A 21,799-nucleotide genomic window follows, 5' to 3' on the forward strand; every position below is an offset into this window, starting at 1 on the left:
TATGTCCTATACATGGATGTTCTTTACTTTTGGGTATATCAATGCAAGATTTATTTTTTTATAAAAGGAACATCTAAAATACCAAAAATACTTTCGTGTTTTCATTGCTGTAAAATAAAGTATAGAAATTTTGATATATGTGGTTATTCTCCGGACTCTCCTCTTCTTATTTCAGTATCCTCCAGCAGTCCAGCATTTGGTTGATCTTGGTGCAGTCGAATTCTTATCTAAACTTCGCTCTGATGTGGAGCCAAATCTGCAGGCTGAAATTGATGGCATTCTGGATGGACTTTTTAGTCTTCCTTCAGAAGATGCTCCGCTATATTCTGCATCTTACCAAACCAAACAAACTGGTAACTCTTTGGAATCAATCTGATGCATTCTGTTAAAATAGAAGTATATTGGTTCTAGTGGTTAATTCTAAGGAAAGGGACCTTAGCTTAAAAAAAAAAATCATCTCCCCCAACTTCTTTTTCTCGCATTTAACTTACATTAGCTTGACCTTTTCCCCCCTTCTACAGTTATTCAGAGGAGCATACATTTGTATTTGTTGCTTTTTTGGTCAAGGTGCCTAAAAGATGCCAGCGATTTTCTTTTTTGAGACTAGTTTGACAGATTACTTCTACAAAAATAACACATTTTCAACAATAACAATAATAATATTGCATTCCCATTCTTATTCCAACTAAACTGCTGAAAGTGTAATCACATGTGACAGAGAATTGTGAAAGATACTGAGAGGTAGTTCTTGATTCCTTTGTTTTTGACAACTTTTTCTCTAAAGATATTAATGAAAGTTGAAGTGGTCAGGAACTACATAATTGGAGTAAGAGAGAGGAGGAAGATGGACTAAGAAGCAGAGATGAGCCCTTGAATAAATACTTTGTAACAGATTCTTTATGTACATTGTGGATGTGTTCATTCTAACAAATAGTTGTATTTGGTGAACCATAAAAAGGAGGGGAGCCCACACCCCATTAAAAACTGGCTCAGCATTTACATTTTTTTCCTTTATAGGAAGACTCTTCAGAGAAAAAACCTTATTTTTCTAGTTTCTAAAATGATTGTAAAACTTAAGAGAAAACGTTATTATTTGAAAAGAGTAAATTTCACTTTTAGCAAATAAGGAACCAATAATACAGTAATATATATTTTCTTATCAGAATTGCCACAACAGCCTGAAATCTTAATAGGATATTTTCCTCAAGACAAAAATAATTTCCAGCAGATGGAAGTGTCTCCACGACCAATGGGTGGGTATAAATAGAGAAATAATCCTGTTGACTTGGTAAATCAGAAATTAATGTACTTTTCTTCATTGTTGTAAAGACATATTGTGGTCCAACTTGAATGTTTCAGCACTGAACTGAATGTTTCAGTTTCCTCAAATTAGTTTAGGATGTAGAGTCTAAATGGTAACATTTTATGTTATTCTGACTGCATTTGAGCAACTTTGGAGGTGGGTGGTGATGGTGGCAGTAGTACTCAGGGCCTACTGCACACAGATTTGTCAGGAACGGTGCCATGCACTATATATATGTCATGGTATTTATTCTCCAGCTCACTGAGTGGTACTGTTCATCCAGTTACTCAAGCCAAAGACTCAGGATCATTTGGGTTTCTTCATTTATCTTTACGCCAGCATCCAGTTGATTGAAGAGTTCTGATTTAGAACCTCTCTCTCTCTCCCTGGAATCTCATCCAGGTTTCTTCATGTCTGGCTGTGTGTCTGCTCATATGTTACTTCCTCAGAGAGACCTTCCTGAGGACTCTAGCTAGTGATCACTTTCTGTCTATGTCCAGTTTTCTTCCTAACATACATCATAATCTGAAATTACATATTTATTTATCTCTTTTTGTCTCCCTTGGTATGAACTTAATGATAGCTGTGAACACTGCTTTATCCCCAGTGAGCAGAAAAATGCCGAAAACGTATTAGGCACTCAGTATGTATTCTTTGAATGAATGAATGAATCTTCACTGGAGTCCCAGTGAAATTGATATTGTTACTATCTCCATTTTACTGATGAAAGCACTGAGGCTTAGAAAGGATAAAACCTTTGTTCTGGGTGATGCAGTTAGGGAATAATTAAGTAAGCATGTACCTAACAGCTTATTGTCTGCACAGCTGAAATGAAAACGTTGTGTCCAAAGATATATCTGCTCATATCAAGTATTCAATTTAACTCCATTTGGAAGCCCTCTGTTGCTGAAATGCTTTCACAGAAACTCTCTGGTTGAATAATAGCATAAGAAAGAACTGAAAACTTGTTTAGCTGTTAAAATACTTTACCTTTTCTTTCTGTAAAAGTTAGACTTGTTACAGAGCTTCGGTTTTTGAGATGGTAGTTTCTTTGTGCTTATGATTAAAAGGCTTGATTGAGTGACAGTGAGAGATGTCTGAAGGAAGAGATTATGTCAGGGCTGGGAAGGTGGGCACTTGGATGCAGCTGTTGAAAACATTAGGGACCTTTGGGGTGGTGAGATTTTGTTACGTGAGTTGCAGTTTGTGGATTGGCAGTATGGCTTATTTTGGACACATCTTTTTGTGTGCGGTATAAGTCTGTCCTTCCCTCCACCCCCCTCTTACTTTTCTGTTAGAAAGTAAATCCTGCTTGGATCTTAGCACTTTTAAAAGAAACAACGGTGCTATATCTGGGAATTTAATAATGCTGTTATCTAAATTCAGTGATTTCATGCACTTTTCAAAGCATTTGGCAGAAAGTATATTTGCCACTTGGATACTGTTTCTCAGCATTGCCACCTTAACTTGTACAATATGAGATCTGTTAAAAAATCATTTGATTGGGGTAGTTTAAAACTGTTGGTTTCTCAGATTTCTTTTAATCCTGAGTGCTGATATTTGATCTTCAACCTTATGGTCTTAAGTCATCTTCAAAGAGGTTTAAACATCTAACACCATTTAGGATATTTGAACATGACTAATTATAGTATGTGATTATGTTTATATCATTTTTAATTTCTACAATTAAAGATCTCCAAATGCCAGTTCCTTTTATGTTAAATTTAAGCTCTGTGTTCTGGTTAGCCACAGGGTGAAATACAAAACGTAAATGAAGCTCTAACTGTCATTCAATATTGGTTTGTTTTTAATGCCCTTCTAATAATAATATATGGTTCTGGATAAACTATAAAAACAGAGCTCTGTTACTTATCTTGTTAGGAAACAAATTTGCAGCTGACCTTGTTTGGTATATTTTAGGTAACTGTAAGATGTAACTTTATTTGAAGACTTCTTTTAAGGGTGAAGCCTTACTCTTAACGTTGTGAGTCTGTCAGCATTGCCTTTGATCCCTTAAATTTTGCTGTTCCATTAGCAGTAAATCAGACTGTGAAGTGTTTGAAGTTTTCTACATTTCCTTGGCTACCCCTGACTACAACAGATAGACACGTTCTCTCCTCTAATGAAAGGTATGGTACCTGATGTGTATCAGCTATTTTGGTTCATTTATAGCCATTAAATCTGGTTGCTATTACTGTGCATTTTCACCAGGAAAAAAGATACTAAGTGGCTGTGAAAGGTAGTAATGGGAATATATGAATGATTTTCACTGTTTCAAAAGGCAAGCCAGAAAACTCCTATTTGCTGTTATCAGGCTACACATCAAGTTGGTTTTTTTTTTTTTCTTTTTTTTTTCTTTTTGTGGTTGGAATCTTCTATACATCTTGGTGGCATGAGTCATCTCTTATTGACCAGATTCTCTGATTGGCCATTGCTTATGTCCCTGGTTAATACAAATGGAAAAAATTAAAGATAAATGCAATCTTTCTTAGGGGACAATATATTCAGAGGACAATAGAAAGACCAACTTGGTAGAGTTAGGACTAGATAAACAGCTGGATGCTATTAAATGCTTTTTGATGCTGGCACTTCCAAGGCATCAGTAAATTCTCTTGGAACAACATACTGAAGAGTTAGAGTCCATGTGGGAAAGGGGCAGGGGTGGTTTTGATGTCAGCTCTGAGTCAGGCCTCAAGGAGGAGATATGATTTCTAGTACACACCTCTGGTGGTGGGCAGTGGACTGGAGCTGGGCTGAGAGGGCGTGTGGATTCTTGGGGTGGGAGGTAAACAATTGCCGAATCCCTAGGAGGGCACATATTGTCTGAGAAGATGAGGGGTGTCCTCTGTTTGGGATAAGAGGAGAATCCTAGCTTGATTCACTAGACTAAGGAAGAGCACTAAGGAATTTAATTTCTAGAATTTAACTCTATATTTGCTATTACGTTTTCTGTCTTACTTCCTAATTCATTTAGCAGATTTCATTGCATTATGTGCCCTTTGACTTCATTGATTTCATTTTGTAGTATCGTGATAGTCTTGGCATACAGTGGCAGATACTGTGTAGTGCCTGCTCTTGAGGAGGGTCTAGTGGGGGATAGAAAGTCAGTATGCATTTGCCATAGTACCAAATGTAGGCATATGGAGGAAGGACCTACCCCAGAGTTCTTGATTAGGGAAAGATCTAGGAAGGCTTCCCAGGGGAAGTGAAATCTCAGCTGAGACCAGAAGGACTGTTGATAACAGTCATATGCCACTAGGTTACTTAGAATCTGGTGTAGGTAAACTCTTTTTAAAAATAACTCTGGGGGGCCTGGGTGGCTCATTTGGTTGAGTATCTGCCTTCAGCTCAGGTCTCGAATCTTGGGCTCCTGGGATCAAGGCCCGCATTGGGCTCCCTGCTTTGCGCGGAGCCTGCTTCTCCCTCTGCCCTTTGCTCCCCCTGCTTGTGTGCACATGTGTGCGCACGCGTGCTCTGTCAAATAAATAATAAAATCTTTTAAAAAAAGTAAATAATGCTCTTATTTATTTATTTGTAGCTCTTTAAGAAGTAGTAACCACACTTTAATTTGGAACACCTGTGAACTATTGAAGGATGTAATCATGCAAGATTTTCCTGCTGAAATTTTCCTTCAAAGGCCAAAAATTGTTCAGGTATGTATCCTCTGTAATTGTTTTAGATTTTGAAATAGAGAACTTTTTACAGTGAAACAAATTTTGCAAAGAAGGAGTCCTTAGGAAGGAATTGACAGTATTTAAAAAAATGAAGTATTTGGTTCCTGAAACCACTTCTGCTCTAACTTCTTTCAATAGTGGTGGTTCTTCTGAAAGGAGGTAGTTTGATTTGACACATACAGGTCCAGTTTGGCCACCTTGAATTTACGTTTTAGGGGTCACCTGAAGGGGAGAATAGACTTTGGAAATTGTGGTTGGGCAGCAGTAACCCTTAACTGAGAATAGCATTGCTTTTTGAGTATCCAGGATGTGTAAGGCACAGTATCAGACGCTGTGAAAATATGATGGATTCTTTGCAATATGAGAGTCTGTTGTTTATATAGTAGAGCTTGGGATCCCGGGTTAGGATGGTGGCATATCCACAGCTGCTAATAATGCCTCAGCACCCTCACTCAGCAATCCCAGGGCTGGAATGGTTGCCTCTGAATGGCACCTATTAATACATACTGTTGCAGTTGTCAAAAGATAGCAGAGGAAAAGCTGTTAGTTGCCAAAAGGTGGCAAAATGATTTAGCTCTTTGAGATGCTCTTTGAAGGCTTGCTGTGATTTTTAAAAAAGTACTGTATAGCTTAATGTCCTGAATGGGGAATAATTCATGTGTTCTCTCAGAATAGATACCCAACCAACAGATTTTAGATATAACAAACACCGACTCTTCTATTTAAATTTTATTTTCTTGTTTTGTCTTATCTTCTTGCATTATGCTAAGTCATTTTTGCCTATTTCTGTTTCTTCATCTTACAAATATTTTTCAAGTTATTTTATCTCCTTTGGTTATTTGTTTGACCTTACGTAAACTCCACATCCACCTTCCCTTGATCATTTTCATTGCTCTTCTTTATTTCAGAGCCTTTTATCTCTGTTGAAACTGGCCTTTGGGGGAGATGGAAAACATCGCCTGGCATTACAGTCAGTGTCTTGCTTGCAGCAGCTGTGCACATACTTAAGAAACAGACTTAACTTTCACAGAGATCCAGGTTTTTTCTCTAGTAAACAAGGTATTTATGTTTATTTATTCATTAGTCACTGGTGGTATTTGCAGATTCTTCTGAATATTCCCTATTATACTTACTGTATAAATTTCCACAACATAAACTCCTCATTCCTGAATGTAACCAAATGGTCATCTTTGAAAACCATTGTGTGAATGACAGAACCACTCCTGATCCCGTCCTCTTTTTTTGGTAAGAGCCATTTGCAAGATGTTTTTCTTTTCTCTTATGCATATAGTGTTGTTGGAAGCTAGGGACCAGAATTCTGAGTTCAGCTATTCATGTGGGACCTTGGGCATTTTAGAAAGTTACTTGTATTAATAAATTGTTTGGTTTGAAAAATAACAATTTGTATCTTTTAAATATTTTTCTTTAACCTTTGGTATATTCGATTTTGTTTGTTTGTTTATTTATTTTAAAATAATCTCTGTACCCAACATGGGGCTTGAACTCATGACCCCAAGATCAAGAGTTGCATGTTCTACCCACTGAGCCAGCCAGGTGCCCCCCGATTTGTATTTTATGAAAACTGTTTTTATGCAACTTGTGATGTAGTTGGAGTATATGATATATGATAGCAGTGCCAGACTTTTAAGGGAAAAAGCACCACCTAATGGCAAAATAGAGCACTAGACTTGCTTTATCAAAACAGTATTTACAACTTAGGAATTCTGTGCACTTATGCATTGAAAGTTGAGTATTAAATTAGAGTGATTTGTCATCATGCTTCAGAGTTAATCCCTATTCTGTTCAGAGTTTCACTGATCCTATACTACTTGAATAGTTATGCTATACGTTAACTTTGTTATAGATCTCAGAGGGTATAGTGTTTCTCATTAACATTCTTGAGATAGAGCATTTTGCAAATGACTGAAAACAGAGAGCTATAGGTACTCCATATTTCAGCAGAATAAGAGTTACAATGTTGATAAAAATAGTATCTTTGAAGATTTATTCATGTATTAAATGTTTATCACCAACTATGTGTCAACTAATGTTCTAGTCTCTAGCGGCTATAACACTGAACAAAGCAGATAAGGTCCTCACCCTTCTGAGCATATCCATGAGAAGGTTGGGGACAGGTAGTAAACGAGTAAATAAGATTGTTTCAGATCAGAAGCGCTCAAAGGAAATAGGAAGGGTGATGTGGCCGAAGGTGACCAGGGAAACACGGCTTACCTGGATAGGATGGGGGGGGGGGGAGCCTCTCAGAGGAGGTGACCTAAAGGGTGAAAAGGAACTATCCACTTGAAGAGCTGTGGGAACAGTATTCCTGGAGGGTTGGGGGCCTCGGAAGTGAGGTCACATCCCTGAGGAGTGAAAACCAGGCTGGTATGTGAGTGGAGTGCAGTAAGTGGGAAATGGGGAGCAGAGGGGGGATGGGGTGAGATCAGAGAGGTATCCAGGGGCCAAAGTGTATTGGGATTTGTAGATCTTGGTAAGCTTTTCATATTTTCTTTGCAGAGCAGTGAGAAGCTCTTGGAGAGCTTTCTTTTTTCCTCTGCAGATGCCTTTATTTTACTTAATTCTTTAAAAAAAATTATGGTAAAATATGTATAGCATAAAATACACCATCATAACCATTTAGAAGTGTGCAATTTTGTTGGCATTAATTGCATTCATGCTCTTATGTGCAACCATCACCATTATCTGTTCTCAAATGTTTTTCATCCCCCTAAATAGAAGATCTATGACTGTATAGCCATGCTCTCCATGTCCCCGTCCCTCTGCAGCCCCTGGTAACCTCTCATCTCCATTCTGTCTCTAAAATTGTCTGTTCTTGGTACCTCATACAAGTGGAGTCATACAATATTTGTCCTTTCGTGTCCGGCTCATTTCACTGAGCATCATGTTCTCAAGGTTCATCCATATTTCAGCTGTGTCAGAACTTCATTTCTTTTTACAGATAAATAGTAGTCCACTGTATGGATATGCCACATTTGGCGTATTTATTTATCTGTTGATGGACACGTGAGTTGTTCTCACCTTTGTCTTTTGGGAATAATGTTTTGGTGTATATCCGCACATCTGTTTGAGCCCCTGTTTTCAGTTCTGTTGGGTATATACCCAAGAGTGGAATTGCTGGGTATATGTTAATTCTATGTTCAGCTGTCTGAGGAACCACCAAACTGTTTGCCACAGTGGCTGTCCCATTTTACATCCCCACTGGCAACTTTGAGGCTTCCAATTTCTCTACATGTTGCCAACACTTGTTATTTTCCCTTTTCATTTTATTTTAATCAACTTATTTATTTTTAAAAGATTTTATTTATTTGAGGGAGAGAGAGTGCAAGAGAGTACGAGCAGGAGGGAGGGGTAGAGGTAGGGGGAGAAGCAGATGCCCTGCTGACCAGGGAGCCTGAAGCAGGGCTTAATCTCAGGACTCTGAGATCATGATCTGAGCCAAAGACAGATGCTTAACTGACTGACCTACCCAGGTGACCCTTTTTTCCTTTTTTAAAATCATAGTCTTCCTAGTAGGTGTGAGGTGGTATTTCGTTTTGGTTCTGATTTTTATTTCCCTAAAGACTACTGATTAATGACTAGTGATTTCCTAGTGACTTTTTATGTGCAGACTGGCCATTTGTGTATCTTCTTTGGAAAAATGTCTTTTAAAGTCCTCCGCCCATTTTTAAATTTTTTTTTTTAAAGATTTTATTTATTTATTTTAGAGAGAGAGTGTGTGGGGGTTAGGGGGGAAGGGAGGGGCAAAGGGAGAGAGAAAAATCTCAAGCCGACTCCCTGCTGAGCATGGAGCCTGAGGTGGGGCTCGATCTTGTGACCCTGAGATCATGACCTGAGCTGAAATCGAGAGTTGGAAGCTCAACTGACTGAGCCACCCAGATGCCCATGTTTTTTTTGTTGTTGTTGTTTTTTGTTTTTTTCTTGTTGAGTTTTAGGAGTTCTTTATATACCCTGGTTATAAGTCCTCTTTAGATACATGATCTGCAAATATTTTTTTTTCAGTCTAGGTAGGTTGTCAGTTTCTTGATAATGTCCTTTGATGCACAAAAGTTTTTTTATTTCGATGAAGTCCAATTTATCTTTGTTTTCTTTGGTCCTGCTTTTGGTTTCATGCCTAAAAATGTATTGCCCATTCCAAGATTATGAAGATTTTATATTTTCTGCTAAGAGCTTTATGGTTTTAACTCTCATATTCAGGTTTATTTTTTGAGTTCATTTTTATATGTGGTTTGGAGTAGGGTTTCTTACAGAATTTTGAGCAGGGCAGTGTATGACCTGTTATTCTGCTTTGGCAGTCCCGAATGTTACAAGTCAATAATGCTGGCTAGAAGGCTGCATATAATCAGCTCAGTTAGTTATAATTTAAATGTGCTAAGTGAATACTTGCAGAAAAGATTGACCTTTACTTTTACCCCAATAGAAGTGTTTCTGCTATCTTAACTTTGTTAATGTTTTTTGGAAGAATGACATATAAAAGCTATATAATCGTCATTTGTCGCTATTGAGGGATAATTTCATTCTTTTTTCCCCTCAGATACAGTTTCCCAAAATTCTTCTTTGTCTTATTGTCATGAAGTTAGAGTTATTCATCATTCCCAGAATCCTTCTCCAGGAAGCAGTAGCCCCCGGCCTTCTGTGGTTGGACGCACAGGCCAGCGACCCAGAGGAGATGGCCAGGATTGGGATGCCGTGTCTTCCAGGTGACTGTTGAAAAGCCCATTTAACTTCTGTGTGTGTGTTTTAGTTTCAGAGGGAGATTAATATTTTTCTCTGTCTTCTCTTTCTGAACGTTACCACAAGTATTGGCCTTGTGTTGAATCAGTGGTTTTTTGACCATGACCCACAGTAAGAAATAACATTACATTCAGCTTAATACTCCGTACACAGACATATGCTCTTACGTGCGTGTGTATGTATGTTTGCGTGTGTGTATGCCTGTGTGTGTGTCCCTGCCAAAACAAGATGTTCACAAAATAGTACTTTGATTCCATATGCTACGTAGTGAACTATATTTTCTGTTCTTTTGTATTTCATTAAAAAAAGAATGAAGATTCTGACCCCTTAAATTGTTTTTATCAGCCACAAATGAAATGTGATCTAGTTTAAAAGCATAGCTTTAAATGATAGATACGTTCTGACGATATTTTAAACCCATATTTGTTAAGTCTAATCATAATGCATCAGTATTTACTATTAAAGCGAATGATTAGAGAGTATAAAACAAAGATTCCTTTCAGATGCACAATTTATGGTATTTTACTTATTTGCGTAAATACAGATTTTTATATACCAATTTTGCTTAAGGGGATTGGCATGGTGTTTGTGTGTTACCTCATCCTTAGGCTGCAAGCATCTTCTAAACATACTAGTTTCTTCTTTGGTGTCCTGTTAATAAATGCTCAGTGAGATGAACACTTGTTGGCTTGATTATTTACCATGGCACTGCTGCTGCTACAAGCTGACACTGATTCATGCTGGCTGCATGCGTGGTGTTACGCCAGGTGCTATACAATCTTTATCTCCTTTGGTTGTCCTCCTGACAATCCTGTAATAGCATTGGCATTATCATCATCATCATTTCACAGACAAACCTGGTTTGGAGAGGCAATGAGCCTTATCCCAGTTTATACAGTTGGTAAAGAGGAGGGCTGGGGTTTGGACAGTATGATCTGAGAGCCTGTGCTCCTAATCCTTCTGTAGGAGCTGGTGTTGGTCAGACATGGTTTTTCTCTTTACTCTTATAAAGCCTTTCTACCTCATTCTCTAGCTCTGTCCAGTGTGCTGCATGCTTATACGTCTTCACTCCTTACTGAACACCTTCCTCGTGGAGCCTTTTAGAGTTTGAGAGAAGCCCACCTTGTTTTAATATTTTGGGATGTTGAAATTGAAGAAATGACAAAACGTATATTAGATTTTGGGAGTTTTACATGTTTGATAGCATTAGTGTGTCTGTGATTCAGCTTCAATTATGCATAACATTAAAAGTAAAAAATGTGAGGTCCTTTGTAAATGTGAGGTTCGGGCCTTTCTATAATAGAGCATTTTATCCCCACCCCATCACTTGACACCTAAGGTAAGAATTTTTTATGAAGAAAGCCAAGAAAGATGGGATGTTCCACTGTTTGGTATACTTTCAAAATCATGATGTGATGTTGAATGTACTAAATGAGGTAATCCATTTCTTCTCATATTTTTCTGGCATTTTCTAGCATTCTTCAGTTGCTAACATTGGCTTACTTAGAACATTTGGTGAAAATCACAGAAAATCTAGGAAACCATATAAATGATTTAGTTTTGCCTCTATAAGTTGATTACAGAAGAACTTTGCTATGAATTGGCTTGTTCTCTAGAAATGAATGGGTTATTAGTGCTGATGTTGACTGCTCTTATGGGAATTTCAAGAACATCATTTTGAAAAGCAATGTATAAATGCATTTTTTGGTTTCATTTACAATTTTGAGTCATCTTTATGGAATTTAATTCTATAAACTTGTCAAGGTTTCTCAAATCTGACCAGGATTGTTGCATGAAGCAATGAGGCTTCTAATATGCCAGAGAGCAGAGAGGCAGTAAACCTATTTGTGGGCTGTTTCTCCATTCAAGGATTATCCTTTGTTTATTTTACAGTGGAAGTAGTAGCCATGCTCCTGTGAACTCTCGGGTATCCGTGCATTCACCTTTGGACGTGGTTCACATAGATCTGCCAGAGCTGGAGACTGAAGACACTCTGGAGCTACAGTTCCAGCAGCTCAGTCTTCCCCAGTTCTGTGTCTCTATTCTGGAATCAGCAGTTCCTCTCTTAAGAACAGGTTAGTTTTTGAAGTTATAGTTCTTTTTATATAATTTGTCTTTGTTTTGCCCGTTTTCAGGGACTTTTATTTTTTCTTTTTTTCACCTATCTATGTTATGACATTTAGAATCTGTATTTACTTACCTTTTGGGATACAAATTCTTGTTCTTTTTTTTTTTTTTTTATAGATGTTATTTATTTATTTGAGAGAGAGGGAGAGTGAGCGTACATGAGCTGGGGGAGGGGCAGAGGGAGAAGCACACTCACTTCCTGAGCAGGGAGCCCAACGCGTGGGGCTTGATCCCAGGATCCCGGGAACATGACCTGAGCCGAAGGCAGATGCTTAACCTACTGAGCCACCCAGGCACCCCTGGGATACAAACTCTTAAGCACTTAATAAAGTCTTATTATCTTCTAGGTAAGCGTGGATGCCATGAGCATTGTTTGGATAGAGTATCCCCTTCCATTCATGATTTTTCATTGCACAGGATTCCTCTTCTGTAGGCTAAACGTAAGCACTGGAGAAACACTGCAGCCAGAGTAAGTTAGAGAAGGTGGGCCAGCATGAATAGACCAGGATAAAAAAATCTTTGCCTTTTGCCCTTTGGAAACTTTTCGAGTTGCTCTCAGTTATTCGGTCTTCCCACTCAGTTTGTAGTTAAGCTATGAAACATGTGGAAAACAAACCCCAAACTGGATTCTTACCTTTGCAGTAATTTCTTTTTCTAAAAAAAGAAACCCAAACTCAAAAAAAAACCTCCCAACATTCTGGAGTTGCTTTTTCTCTCAAATGTGCTGGGTAAATCTGCAAAGATGTACTTAAGTATACATTACAATGTAGTTGTGATTTTAGTAAAGCATGATAGGAACAATAATACGGCCAGTGTCCGACCGAGTCTAGGATCAGAACAGCAGTTGCCACTGGCTTTGTGTGTGTGATTTCATGCATTCCTCACACCAGCCCATTTTATCTTTCCATAAGCAGTAGTTACTACTTTCATCCACATTTTACAAATGAGAAAACTGAGGTTTTGAGTGGTTTAGAAGCTTATCCAAAGTCAAACAGCTAGAACAGAGGCTTGAACCAAGGTTCTTCTGAAGCCAGTGTCCACGCTCTTAAGCACTTAGCGTTTTCCAGGTACAAAAATAATTTGGAAGCAGTAATGATTTTTTATTCTCTAACTCTATACATTTTCAGTAGTTGATAAACTTGTCAAGATATAAATACAAGATAAGCAAGATATGTGTTTTATGGCTTATACTGGCTCAATAAAAAATCTGTCCTATCTGAATGGTTCTTCAAGTGCTGTGTCTTATTTTCGCCTGCTAGGAGGTGGTGGGGAGGGAAGCAGGATGGAGGTCTATATTTGGGAAGCATTAAAAATGTTTTATCCTGAGGAGAACCAAATAACCCTAACTTATCACTGACTGAGTAACTCTGCTTCCAGCAGCTAGAAGCACACATTAGTTCATGTACTAGTAATGTGAAATGAAGGCTGAACTTTGGCATCATAAAGTATATATGTTTGTCTGCATGGTATACTGAGAAGAACAGTTTCAGATTTAATGATTTCTCATTTAACCTTTTCTTAATTTGCTGTAAAAAGTCAGATTGATAATTATGAAGCTATATCTTGGTACATAAAATTTTCTAAATGTTCTCTTGCCCTTTTGTGATAAATTATTGCATAATTTGTAATTGTTCAATATCATAAGAGATTTCTAAGAGAACTTGCTCCAGCTGTTCTAATGGAACAATTAATCTAGACCCTTATGATTTGGTAGTTTGCTTTACTTTTATTTATTGGAAATTGACCTTTGGCATGTGGGACAGGGAGTCTAGATTGAATGTTCACCTTATGGATAGTAGAGTTCCTTTGTTATTCTGTCTCTGTGGAGAAAAGAGATGGCTTTGGTGGGTGTGACAGAGCAGTTTCTTCTGGAATTTTTTTTTTTTTTTTAAGATGATTTATTTTAGAAAGAGAGAGCAGGCTAGTGGCAAGGCCGGAGGGGGGGGGGGGGTGGAGAAAGAAAGGGAGAATCCTTAAGCATACTCCTTAATCCGAAATCAAGAAGTCAGATACTCCACTGACTGAGTCACCCAGGCACCCCTCTTTTGGAATTTTTATAGAGTTTTAAGTCTAGAGGCTTGAGAACCTGTTTCAGGTGGATTTTCTTTAAGTTTCTTCAGCGGATGCCTTTATGCACATTTATTCCTTTAGTTGGTCCAGTGCAAGCTCAGCTTCCCAGGCTGCTCAGGTGTGTGGTGTAATTCTTACTTCTGACAAGGTTTAAGTGTTCTAGCATTAAATAGGAAATTAATGGAATGCACTTTCTAAACCTAACCTGGTGCTTTGTCACATATTACACGTAACACAGAAGGTCTCTGAATTAGAAAAATTTTAATCTACCTCACAGCATTTTTAGATTTTGCTACTTTCTTCTTGAATATCTTTCTCACTTATGAGCACATTGGATTTGTTGTGGTTAAATAGTACTGGAACAGAAGTATTAATGGTGGTTGTAGATTGTGACTTCCCTATTCATCTCTTTCAATGATTCTAAAGACATCAAAAAAATAAAAAGAAATAGGAGTTTGGGGGCATGACTAAGAAGAGGATTGAGCAGTATGATATCTAGCTGTTCATTTGAAAGTTAACTTTTTTTCTTCTCTCCTGTTTATGTTCCTAGGTAGTAGACAAATGATAATAAGAGTTCTGGAATTGCTTGCAGAGGATATGATACTTATTGGTGAAGCAATTTCAGAAGATATCTGGGATGACAGCAGCCTTTTTGCTATAGATATGGTGAGAATCAGTGTTTTCCTTGGGATATGATAAATAGTATTTTATTTATTATTTATTTTATGATAAATACTATTTATTTATTTATTTATTTTATTTTGATCCTTTTAAAGCTGGTTTCATTTGTCTCATTAGTCTTTAATACCTTTCTTTCTAACCACTATGTTCCAGGCTTATTTGTGCATTCTGGAACAGGCCATTTCTCTAGAAATTCTAGTTACTTAAATTAATTAATTAATTAATTAATTTTTGATTCTGGTTACTTGTAATGGGATATATATTGGGACTAAAAACAGTCCAATGGGGTCCTTATAGCTACTGTCATATCATTTTTTCCATTAGTAATTGAACTAGGAAATATGTACCTAGAAAAAATGACTTCAGATTGCTATTTTTCACATTTTAATCTTGTATTTCCTTTCTCATATTTGTACTGTTGCTCAAAAATTCTTAGTTTTTACCAATATCGACATAATTGCTTATTAGCTTTAACTTCTGCACATACTAAGTAATTTCAGAATAGTAGTGTTAGTATCACTGTGGTCAATAACTGATACAGTTCAAGATTTCTTGGCAGTTCTTGTTGACTCAGACTAAATCTCACTAAGAATAGACAGTCAGGGGGCACCTGGGTGGCTCAGTAGGTTGAGCGTGTGACTTTTGATTTCAGCTCAGGTGATGATCTCACTGTCATGAGATTGAGCCCCACGTTGGGCTCTTGCTGAGCAGAGTCTAACTGAGATTCTCTCTCTCCTTCTCCCTCTGTCCCTCCCCCTACTCAAGCTCTCTCTTGCAGTACTTTCTCTCTCTCTCAAATGAATAAATAAAATCTTTAGAAGAAAAAAGAATATACAGTAAAAAAACTGTATTCTTTTCTCCATTACCAATTTATTATGCAGTTATATTTGTTTTAATTTGTTTTTACTTTGGCGAATTGTTTTCTCCTCGTAAACATGTAATTCAGAGACGTTCCCCTCTCATCCTGTTCTCTGGTTTTCCATTTTTATTTTAGTTTTTGCAAATATCAGCAAGTAAGCATGTAGATTATCATTGCTCTTCCCACATCTTACACAAGAGATAGTATGTCACATGTGGTTTTTACACCTTGTTTTTATAACTTAAAAATATATCCCTTGTGCACGGAATAATAGGTATGGAGATTTTTTCATGTCCATATGTGGAGGTGTTCATCATTCTGTTTTATAGGCTACAAGTGTCTCAGTGTGTGTTCGCCTGGTCTCCTATTGTTGGACACAATTGCTAATATAAATTATGTGATATGAATAACATGTATATGTCATTTCATACATGTACAAGTGTGTTTCTGGGGTAGATTTCTTTAAGTAGGATTGCTGTATCAAAAAGCTTGTTAGGGGGCGCCTGGGTGGCTCAGTTGTTAAGCGTGTGCCTTCGGCTCAGGGCATGATCCCTGCTTTCTGGGATCGAGCCCCACATCAGGCTCCTCCGCTGGGAGCCTGCTTCTTCCTCTCCCACTCCCCCTGCTTGTGTTCCTTCTCTCGCTGGCTGTCTCTCTCTGTCAAATAAATAAAATCTTTAAAACAAACAAACAAACACAAAAAACCCCAAAAGCTTGTTAGAGGGAGGGTGAATATGGAGACGGGCAAAATGGATGAAGGGGAATGAGAGGTGCAGGCTTCTGGTTATGGAATGTCTAAGTCATGGGGATGAAGGGTACAGCAGTACAGCATAGGGAATATAATCAATGATATTGTAATAGCATCATATGGTGACAGATGGCAGCTACACTTGTGAGCATAGCATAAAGTATAGCTTGTGGAATCACTGTATTGTACACCTGAAACTAAATGTAACGTTGTGTGTCAACTGTACTAAATTGAAAAAGTAAATGTATTTTAAATCATAGATATTGTTGCATTCTCCTATGTAGCTATACCATTTCATTCACTCACCAGCAGTTTATTAGAATGTGTTTTCTCCTACACATTCAGCGGTATGGTTTATAGTCAAACCTCATATTTTCGCCATTCCGATAACTGAGATATGGTATGTCAGTGTAGTGTTCATTTGTTCTTCTCTGTGAGTAAAGCTGAGCATTTTTTTTGTAACTTTAAGGGTCATTTTCATTTCTTTTTCTATAAGCAGTCCAGGCATTTATCCATTCATCATCCATTTATTTCTTGGGTCATTGGTCTTTTGTTCTTTTAACTGATTTCTATGAGCTTTTATATATTAAGGACATTGACTTTCCAAGACAAGTTGTAATTTTAGTCCCTCAGGTTTTTTTTTGTTTTTTTTTTTGTTTTGTTTTTACTTTCCTGATGATGCTTTTGACTCTGCAAAATCTTTTATTCATTTTTTTTTTTTAAGATTTATTTGAGAGAGAGAGTGTGAGCACAGATGGGAGGGGCAGAGGGAGAGGGAGAGAGAGAATCTTCAGCAGACTCCCCAGTGAGTGAGGACCCTAGTGTGGGGCTCCATCCCACAGCCCTAAGATCACGACCTGAGCCGAAATCAAGAGTTGGAAGCTTAACCGACTGAGCCACAGGCACCCCTTCATTTGTTTATTTTTATATAGCTGGCTTTAACAATTTCGTTTTAAAAAATTGGTTCTGAATTTTGAATCATAGAAAGATTTTCTTTATACCTTGGGAAAACGTGCTCTATCTTTCCATTTCTTGAAGTCTACATTTTTGTCTCTCAAGAGTATCTTTCTCATATAGATTTTGCACATTTCTTATTGTTTATTCATATATATGTGTGTGAATATATATATTTGTGGGGGTGTTTAACAGCTTTATTGAAGTGTAATTGACATATAATAAGTTGCACATGTTTTAAAAAGTTTTTGGATACATTTTGACATAGGGATATGCATGGTATAGATTAGTTTGCATTTTCTTGAATTTTGGATGTATGAACTCATACGCTTTTTTGTCTGCCATCTTTCAGTAGGATTACTCTGAGATATTGCCATGTTGATGTGTGTATCAGTAGTTCATTTTATTACTAGATGCCATGTTCTTATATATTTTTTTAAGATTTTATTTATTTATTTGACAGAGAGAGACAACGAGAGAGGGAACACAAGCAAGGGGAGTGTGAAAGGGAGAAGCAGGCTTCCCACCGAGCAGGGAGCCCAATGCAGGGCTCTATCCCAGGACCCTGGGATCATGACCTGAGCCGAAGGCAGACGCCTAATGGCTGAGCCACCCAGGCGCCCCTAGATGCCGTGGTCTTTGCTATTTGTATTTCAGTAGGGAAGATAATTTTGGAGAGTATGGCTTTATTTATTTATTTTTTTGAAGAAAGTGTTTTGATAAGTAATATTTCACATGAGTGATCAACATGTATGTGTACAGGAACCTCAGGAATGTTAGCATACAACATATTATTTTCTTAATATTTTCTTAAATGTGTAAACTAGTGGTATGCTCCATGTAATTGGAAACTGTATTCTTTTTTACATTTCAATATATCATAAATCATTTGTCATTTTATACTTTCAGTTTTAAAATTATCATGTGATTTCTTTTAAGAATGGACATTCTATCTTTTCTATTAATGTAAACTGGTAACTTATGTCTTTCTTTTTTTGTTTATGCTTGCCTTGTTAGAGAAGCAAAAGCAAAATTTATTAGTCACAAAAATATATATTGATTCCCATAGTTGCCAGTTCTTTTTCCTCTATGTTATTTTGACCTAGGTCTGCCTATGTTTTATTTATTTTATTTTATTTTTTTAAAGATTTTATTTATTTATTTGACAGAGAGAGAGACAGACAGTGAGAGAGGGAACACAAGCAGGGGGGAGTGGGAGAGGAAGAAGCAGGCTCCCAGCAGAGGAGCCTGATGTGGGGCTCGATCCCAGAACCCCGGGATCACGCCCTGAGCCGAAGGCAGACGCCCAGTGACTGAGCCACCCAGGCGCCCCTGCCTTTGTTTTATTAAACTTTGTTATGGACTGCCCGATCCTCGTGAAAAGAGGTTAGACAAAATACTTATGTTTGCTTAATACCAAAACCTGTGTGTGGAAAACCCAAACTTTAAGAGGCGTGCATGCATGCGTGCGCACACGTGTGCCCACACACCCCTCTTGAAAAGAGAAACACGTATTTTACAATAGGGATAATGTATTGTTTCAAGTCCTTCAATTTCTTTATCCATAAAATAGGGATAATAGTTCTTAATCTTAGTTTTTCTTTAGTCCTTAAGGTTATCATACTATTTGGTAGTACTTTTAGAAGATTTTCACATATTGAAGGTTTTCAACAAGTGATTTTTTTCTTAGAAGTGTGAAGAATGTTTTATCGGTTGCTTCTTAAATTAACTTAAGATTTTCTTGGCCAGAACATTTATCTGTAAAAGTTAGTCATTCACTTTTAACTTTTGGCTGCTGATCTTTTATGATTCAATGAATTATTTTTACTTTAAAGGTTAAATCTGTTGTAGAAGTGCCAATTGGTATGATAGAAATGTTAAATAAAACAGTACTGCATAAAATTATATTTGATTTACTTTTACTTGTTTGAAAGAATGAATGCCTCCTAAGAAAAAAATCTCATTCCTTTGGGTATATATTAATAGAAGCAAATAATAGACTTTCTTAATGTCCCTACTTTTATCAAGTTTAAAAAGGAAGATAGAAGCAGTATTTTTGTTGAGTCATTAAAGGAACGAAATAATGTGTTTCTACCAATTGAGAAAGTAGATACGTAAGGATACGTAATCAAATCTCCAGACTTCCCAATAATGTTAATAACAGTCATGTCTGGAGCTCCGTAGCTTGGTTTGTGTAAGCATTGTCAAAAGCACCCCCCCATCTCCTGCATTGAATGTTTTTATTTCCCTTGAAGTAAATAAAAGAAAAAAAAATTTTTTTTGTTGAACTTACGTTTTGTTAAGATCAAAAATTTGCTAAGCACTTATAAAAGTTAGGTTGACCTTAAGTATGTCATTCCTTCTTTGCTTCCCTTTGAAATCAAGTCTGTTTTATCTTCATTTACATGGTAAGTTAGGTTCAAGAAGCATGGATCTTTACCTCATGCCTGATAACCCCAGACCCCTGGGGGCCGTCTGCTGTTCATGTTTTGCCCTTCTTCTTTCTGTCGCTACTGTCACTGCAGTGTCATGAAAAACAGTCTTTTCTCCTCCTTTATGACTCATTGCTTCCACATTCCCATCTGACCTGCTGTGAGTGGGTAACTTAGCTATTCAGGCATGTTGAAGAATTGCTGGTTGGAGTTCAAGTGGGGCTGAGAGCATTGTGAACGCATCTAGAGAGAAGGGCTTTGTACCCAGTAAGGGCTCAGTGAGGGAAAGTGAAGCCGACTGTGAATTTATAATTGGGTGAGTGGAATCTCTAATTAGCATAGGCCTCCCCTGCTGCTGCCACCAGGCCAGAGACAGTTATTTTAGTTCACCAAACATTTCTTGATTGCCCATTATATGCCAGGCACTGGGGGTGCAAGATGAATAAGAGGCAGTTCTTTTCACTCTTGTGGAAGATAGATACTTCTGCTGTGACACCAGTAAAACAGAGGTAAGCATAGAGGAATATTAGTTTAAAAAGAGTTTAGGGATAGCACTTACTCTGTTGTAGTCCCTGTTTAAGCACTCTATGTTTATGAAGTCACTTAATCATCATGACCCTATGAGGCAGATAACACATGCTATAGATGAGGAAATGGAGGCTCAGTTTCTTTTTCAAGGTCACTTAAGAGTCTAGGTTTTCAATCATGTTTTATTGCCAAGGATGCCTTGACAACACTCCCATCTTAGAATCTCGGGGTGGGGGGCACTTTTTTTAAATCATGACTGAGCTGAGTCATAAATTATAAGTATGATTTGGCTAAGCGGTAAAGGTAGGGTTTTTATCTGGCAGAGGCTAAGAGAAGGACAGGGAGGAATGCATAGTGCTGACTGGTGGTGAAGGGGAGGGCTGGTGGGGGCATGCAAGCTATACAGCACAAAACTCAAAGTGGAAGATGTGGGAGAGACACTGGTGGGCCGTAGGGTGTGCTCCCTGGTGCTGAGTAGTTTGGCCTCCATTCTAAAGGCGGGATGGCCTTGCTCTTCCACAGGAGATGCCTGGCGAGGTTGCACAGGCTGCGGCGGAAGGGAAGTGCGGAGTCTGATGCTGGAAGCATGGTGGGGGGCAGAGCCCAATCCAGTTGCTCATTTCAGAGGCTTCACAGTATTTACTACCTATTTTGTAATGTGCAGATAGTAGAGAAATTGTGTTTGTGCTGTAAATTCTGTTTTATTGAGAATATTTGGAATATTTTGCTAATCTGATTTAATGCTATACCTTCTTTTGTAAAAGCTATAAATATCCTCTGGAAACTGGCCTTTCTCACCCTCTCCATCAACTACTTCATAGCATTTTGAACATTTCTAGCCCAAAGAATTAAAACTGTAGACAAATTTCTGTTGTTTTTCAATCCTTTCTTCTCTTAAAACATTAAAGCAAAGCAAACTTTTTTTTCTTAGAAGATTACAAGCCTGATTCTTCATAGTACTTTCTTTTTATACTATTTTGAGAAGCACTCAACGTATCATTGGAATTATTAAGGTTATTTGAAACAATTTCACAAATAGACTTTTAGAAGAAGCTCTACAATACTGAGATTTTATTTATATATTTATTTATTTTTTAAAGATTTTATTTATGTATTTGACAGAGAGAGAGAGACAGCCAACGAGAGAGGGAACACAAGCGGGGGAAGTGGGAGAGGAAGAAGCTGGCTCCCAGCGAAGCAGGGAGCCTTATGGCGGGGCTCGATCCCAGGACCCTACCCTGGGATCATGCCCTGAGCTGAAGGCAGACGCTTAACGACTGAGCCACCCAGGCGCCCCAATACTGAGATTTTAAATTAATGTTCATTAATTTAAATTGTGTCAGAGTTAATGTTGAATAACAGATATGTTGTTTGTAGGTGTATAAAAGTTTTATTTTAATGGAGAGGGGCTGTGTGGAAGAATTTCATGTGAAAATAGTAAGATCGTCTCTGTGTTTCTAGTTTGTTTTCTTTAGACTGGTAGTTATTAATATAATGGCTTCTGGTTTAAATTTTATTAATTTTTAGTTTTATTTTCTTTGGATTAGAGAAGATACCTTTAAGTGTATTTTGAAGTTTTCTTTTTGGTTAAGGAAATGGTTAGTTTTTGTCAGGGTTTCTTGGATACTTCAAGAATTGTATTCTTTGAAATGTTCAAAGTTTATATCTACT

The 21,799-nt window shown here is 37.6% G+C and overlaps 1 protein-coding gene across 4 annotated transcripts in view; it reads left to right on the forward strand.

The window, feature by feature from the left end:
• RTTN (rotatin) overlaps nucleotides 1-21,799 on the forward strand; it is a 182,450-nt gene that overhangs the window by 1,500 nt on the left and 159,151 nt on the right. For 2 of the 4 annotated variants that reach the window (XM_026496475.4, XM_048218461.2), the window contains exons 3-10: nucleotides 176-353; nucleotides 1,164-1,253; nucleotides 3,339-3,432; nucleotides 4,842-4,956; nucleotides 5,886-6,036; nucleotides 9,530-9,695; nucleotides 11,623-11,804; nucleotides 14,477-14,592. In XM_026496475.4, coding sequence (XP_026352260.2) covers nucleotides 176-353; nucleotides 1,164-1,253; nucleotides 3,339-3,432; nucleotides 4,842-4,956; nucleotides 5,886-6,036; nucleotides 9,530-9,695; nucleotides 11,623-11,804; nucleotides 14,477-14,592 — 1,092 coding nt within the window. Of the gene's footprint in view, nucleotides 1-175; nucleotides 354-1,163; nucleotides 1,254-3,338; nucleotides 3,433-4,841; nucleotides 4,957-5,885; nucleotides 6,037-9,529; nucleotides 9,696-11,622; nucleotides 11,805-14,476; nucleotides 14,593-21,799 lie in introns of those variants that run through there. The other 2 variants (XM_026496476.4, XM_044383083.3) reach the window with 2 other exon arrangements.

The sequence above is a fragment of the Ursus arctos genome, unplaced genomic scaffold (genome assembly GCF_023065955.2).
Source record: "Ursus arctos isolate Adak ecotype North America unplaced genomic scaffold, UrsArc2.0 scaffold_17, whole genome shotgun sequence".
Taxonomy (NCBI): domain Eukaryota; kingdom Metazoa; phylum Chordata; class Mammalia; order Carnivora; family Ursidae; genus Ursus; species Ursus arctos.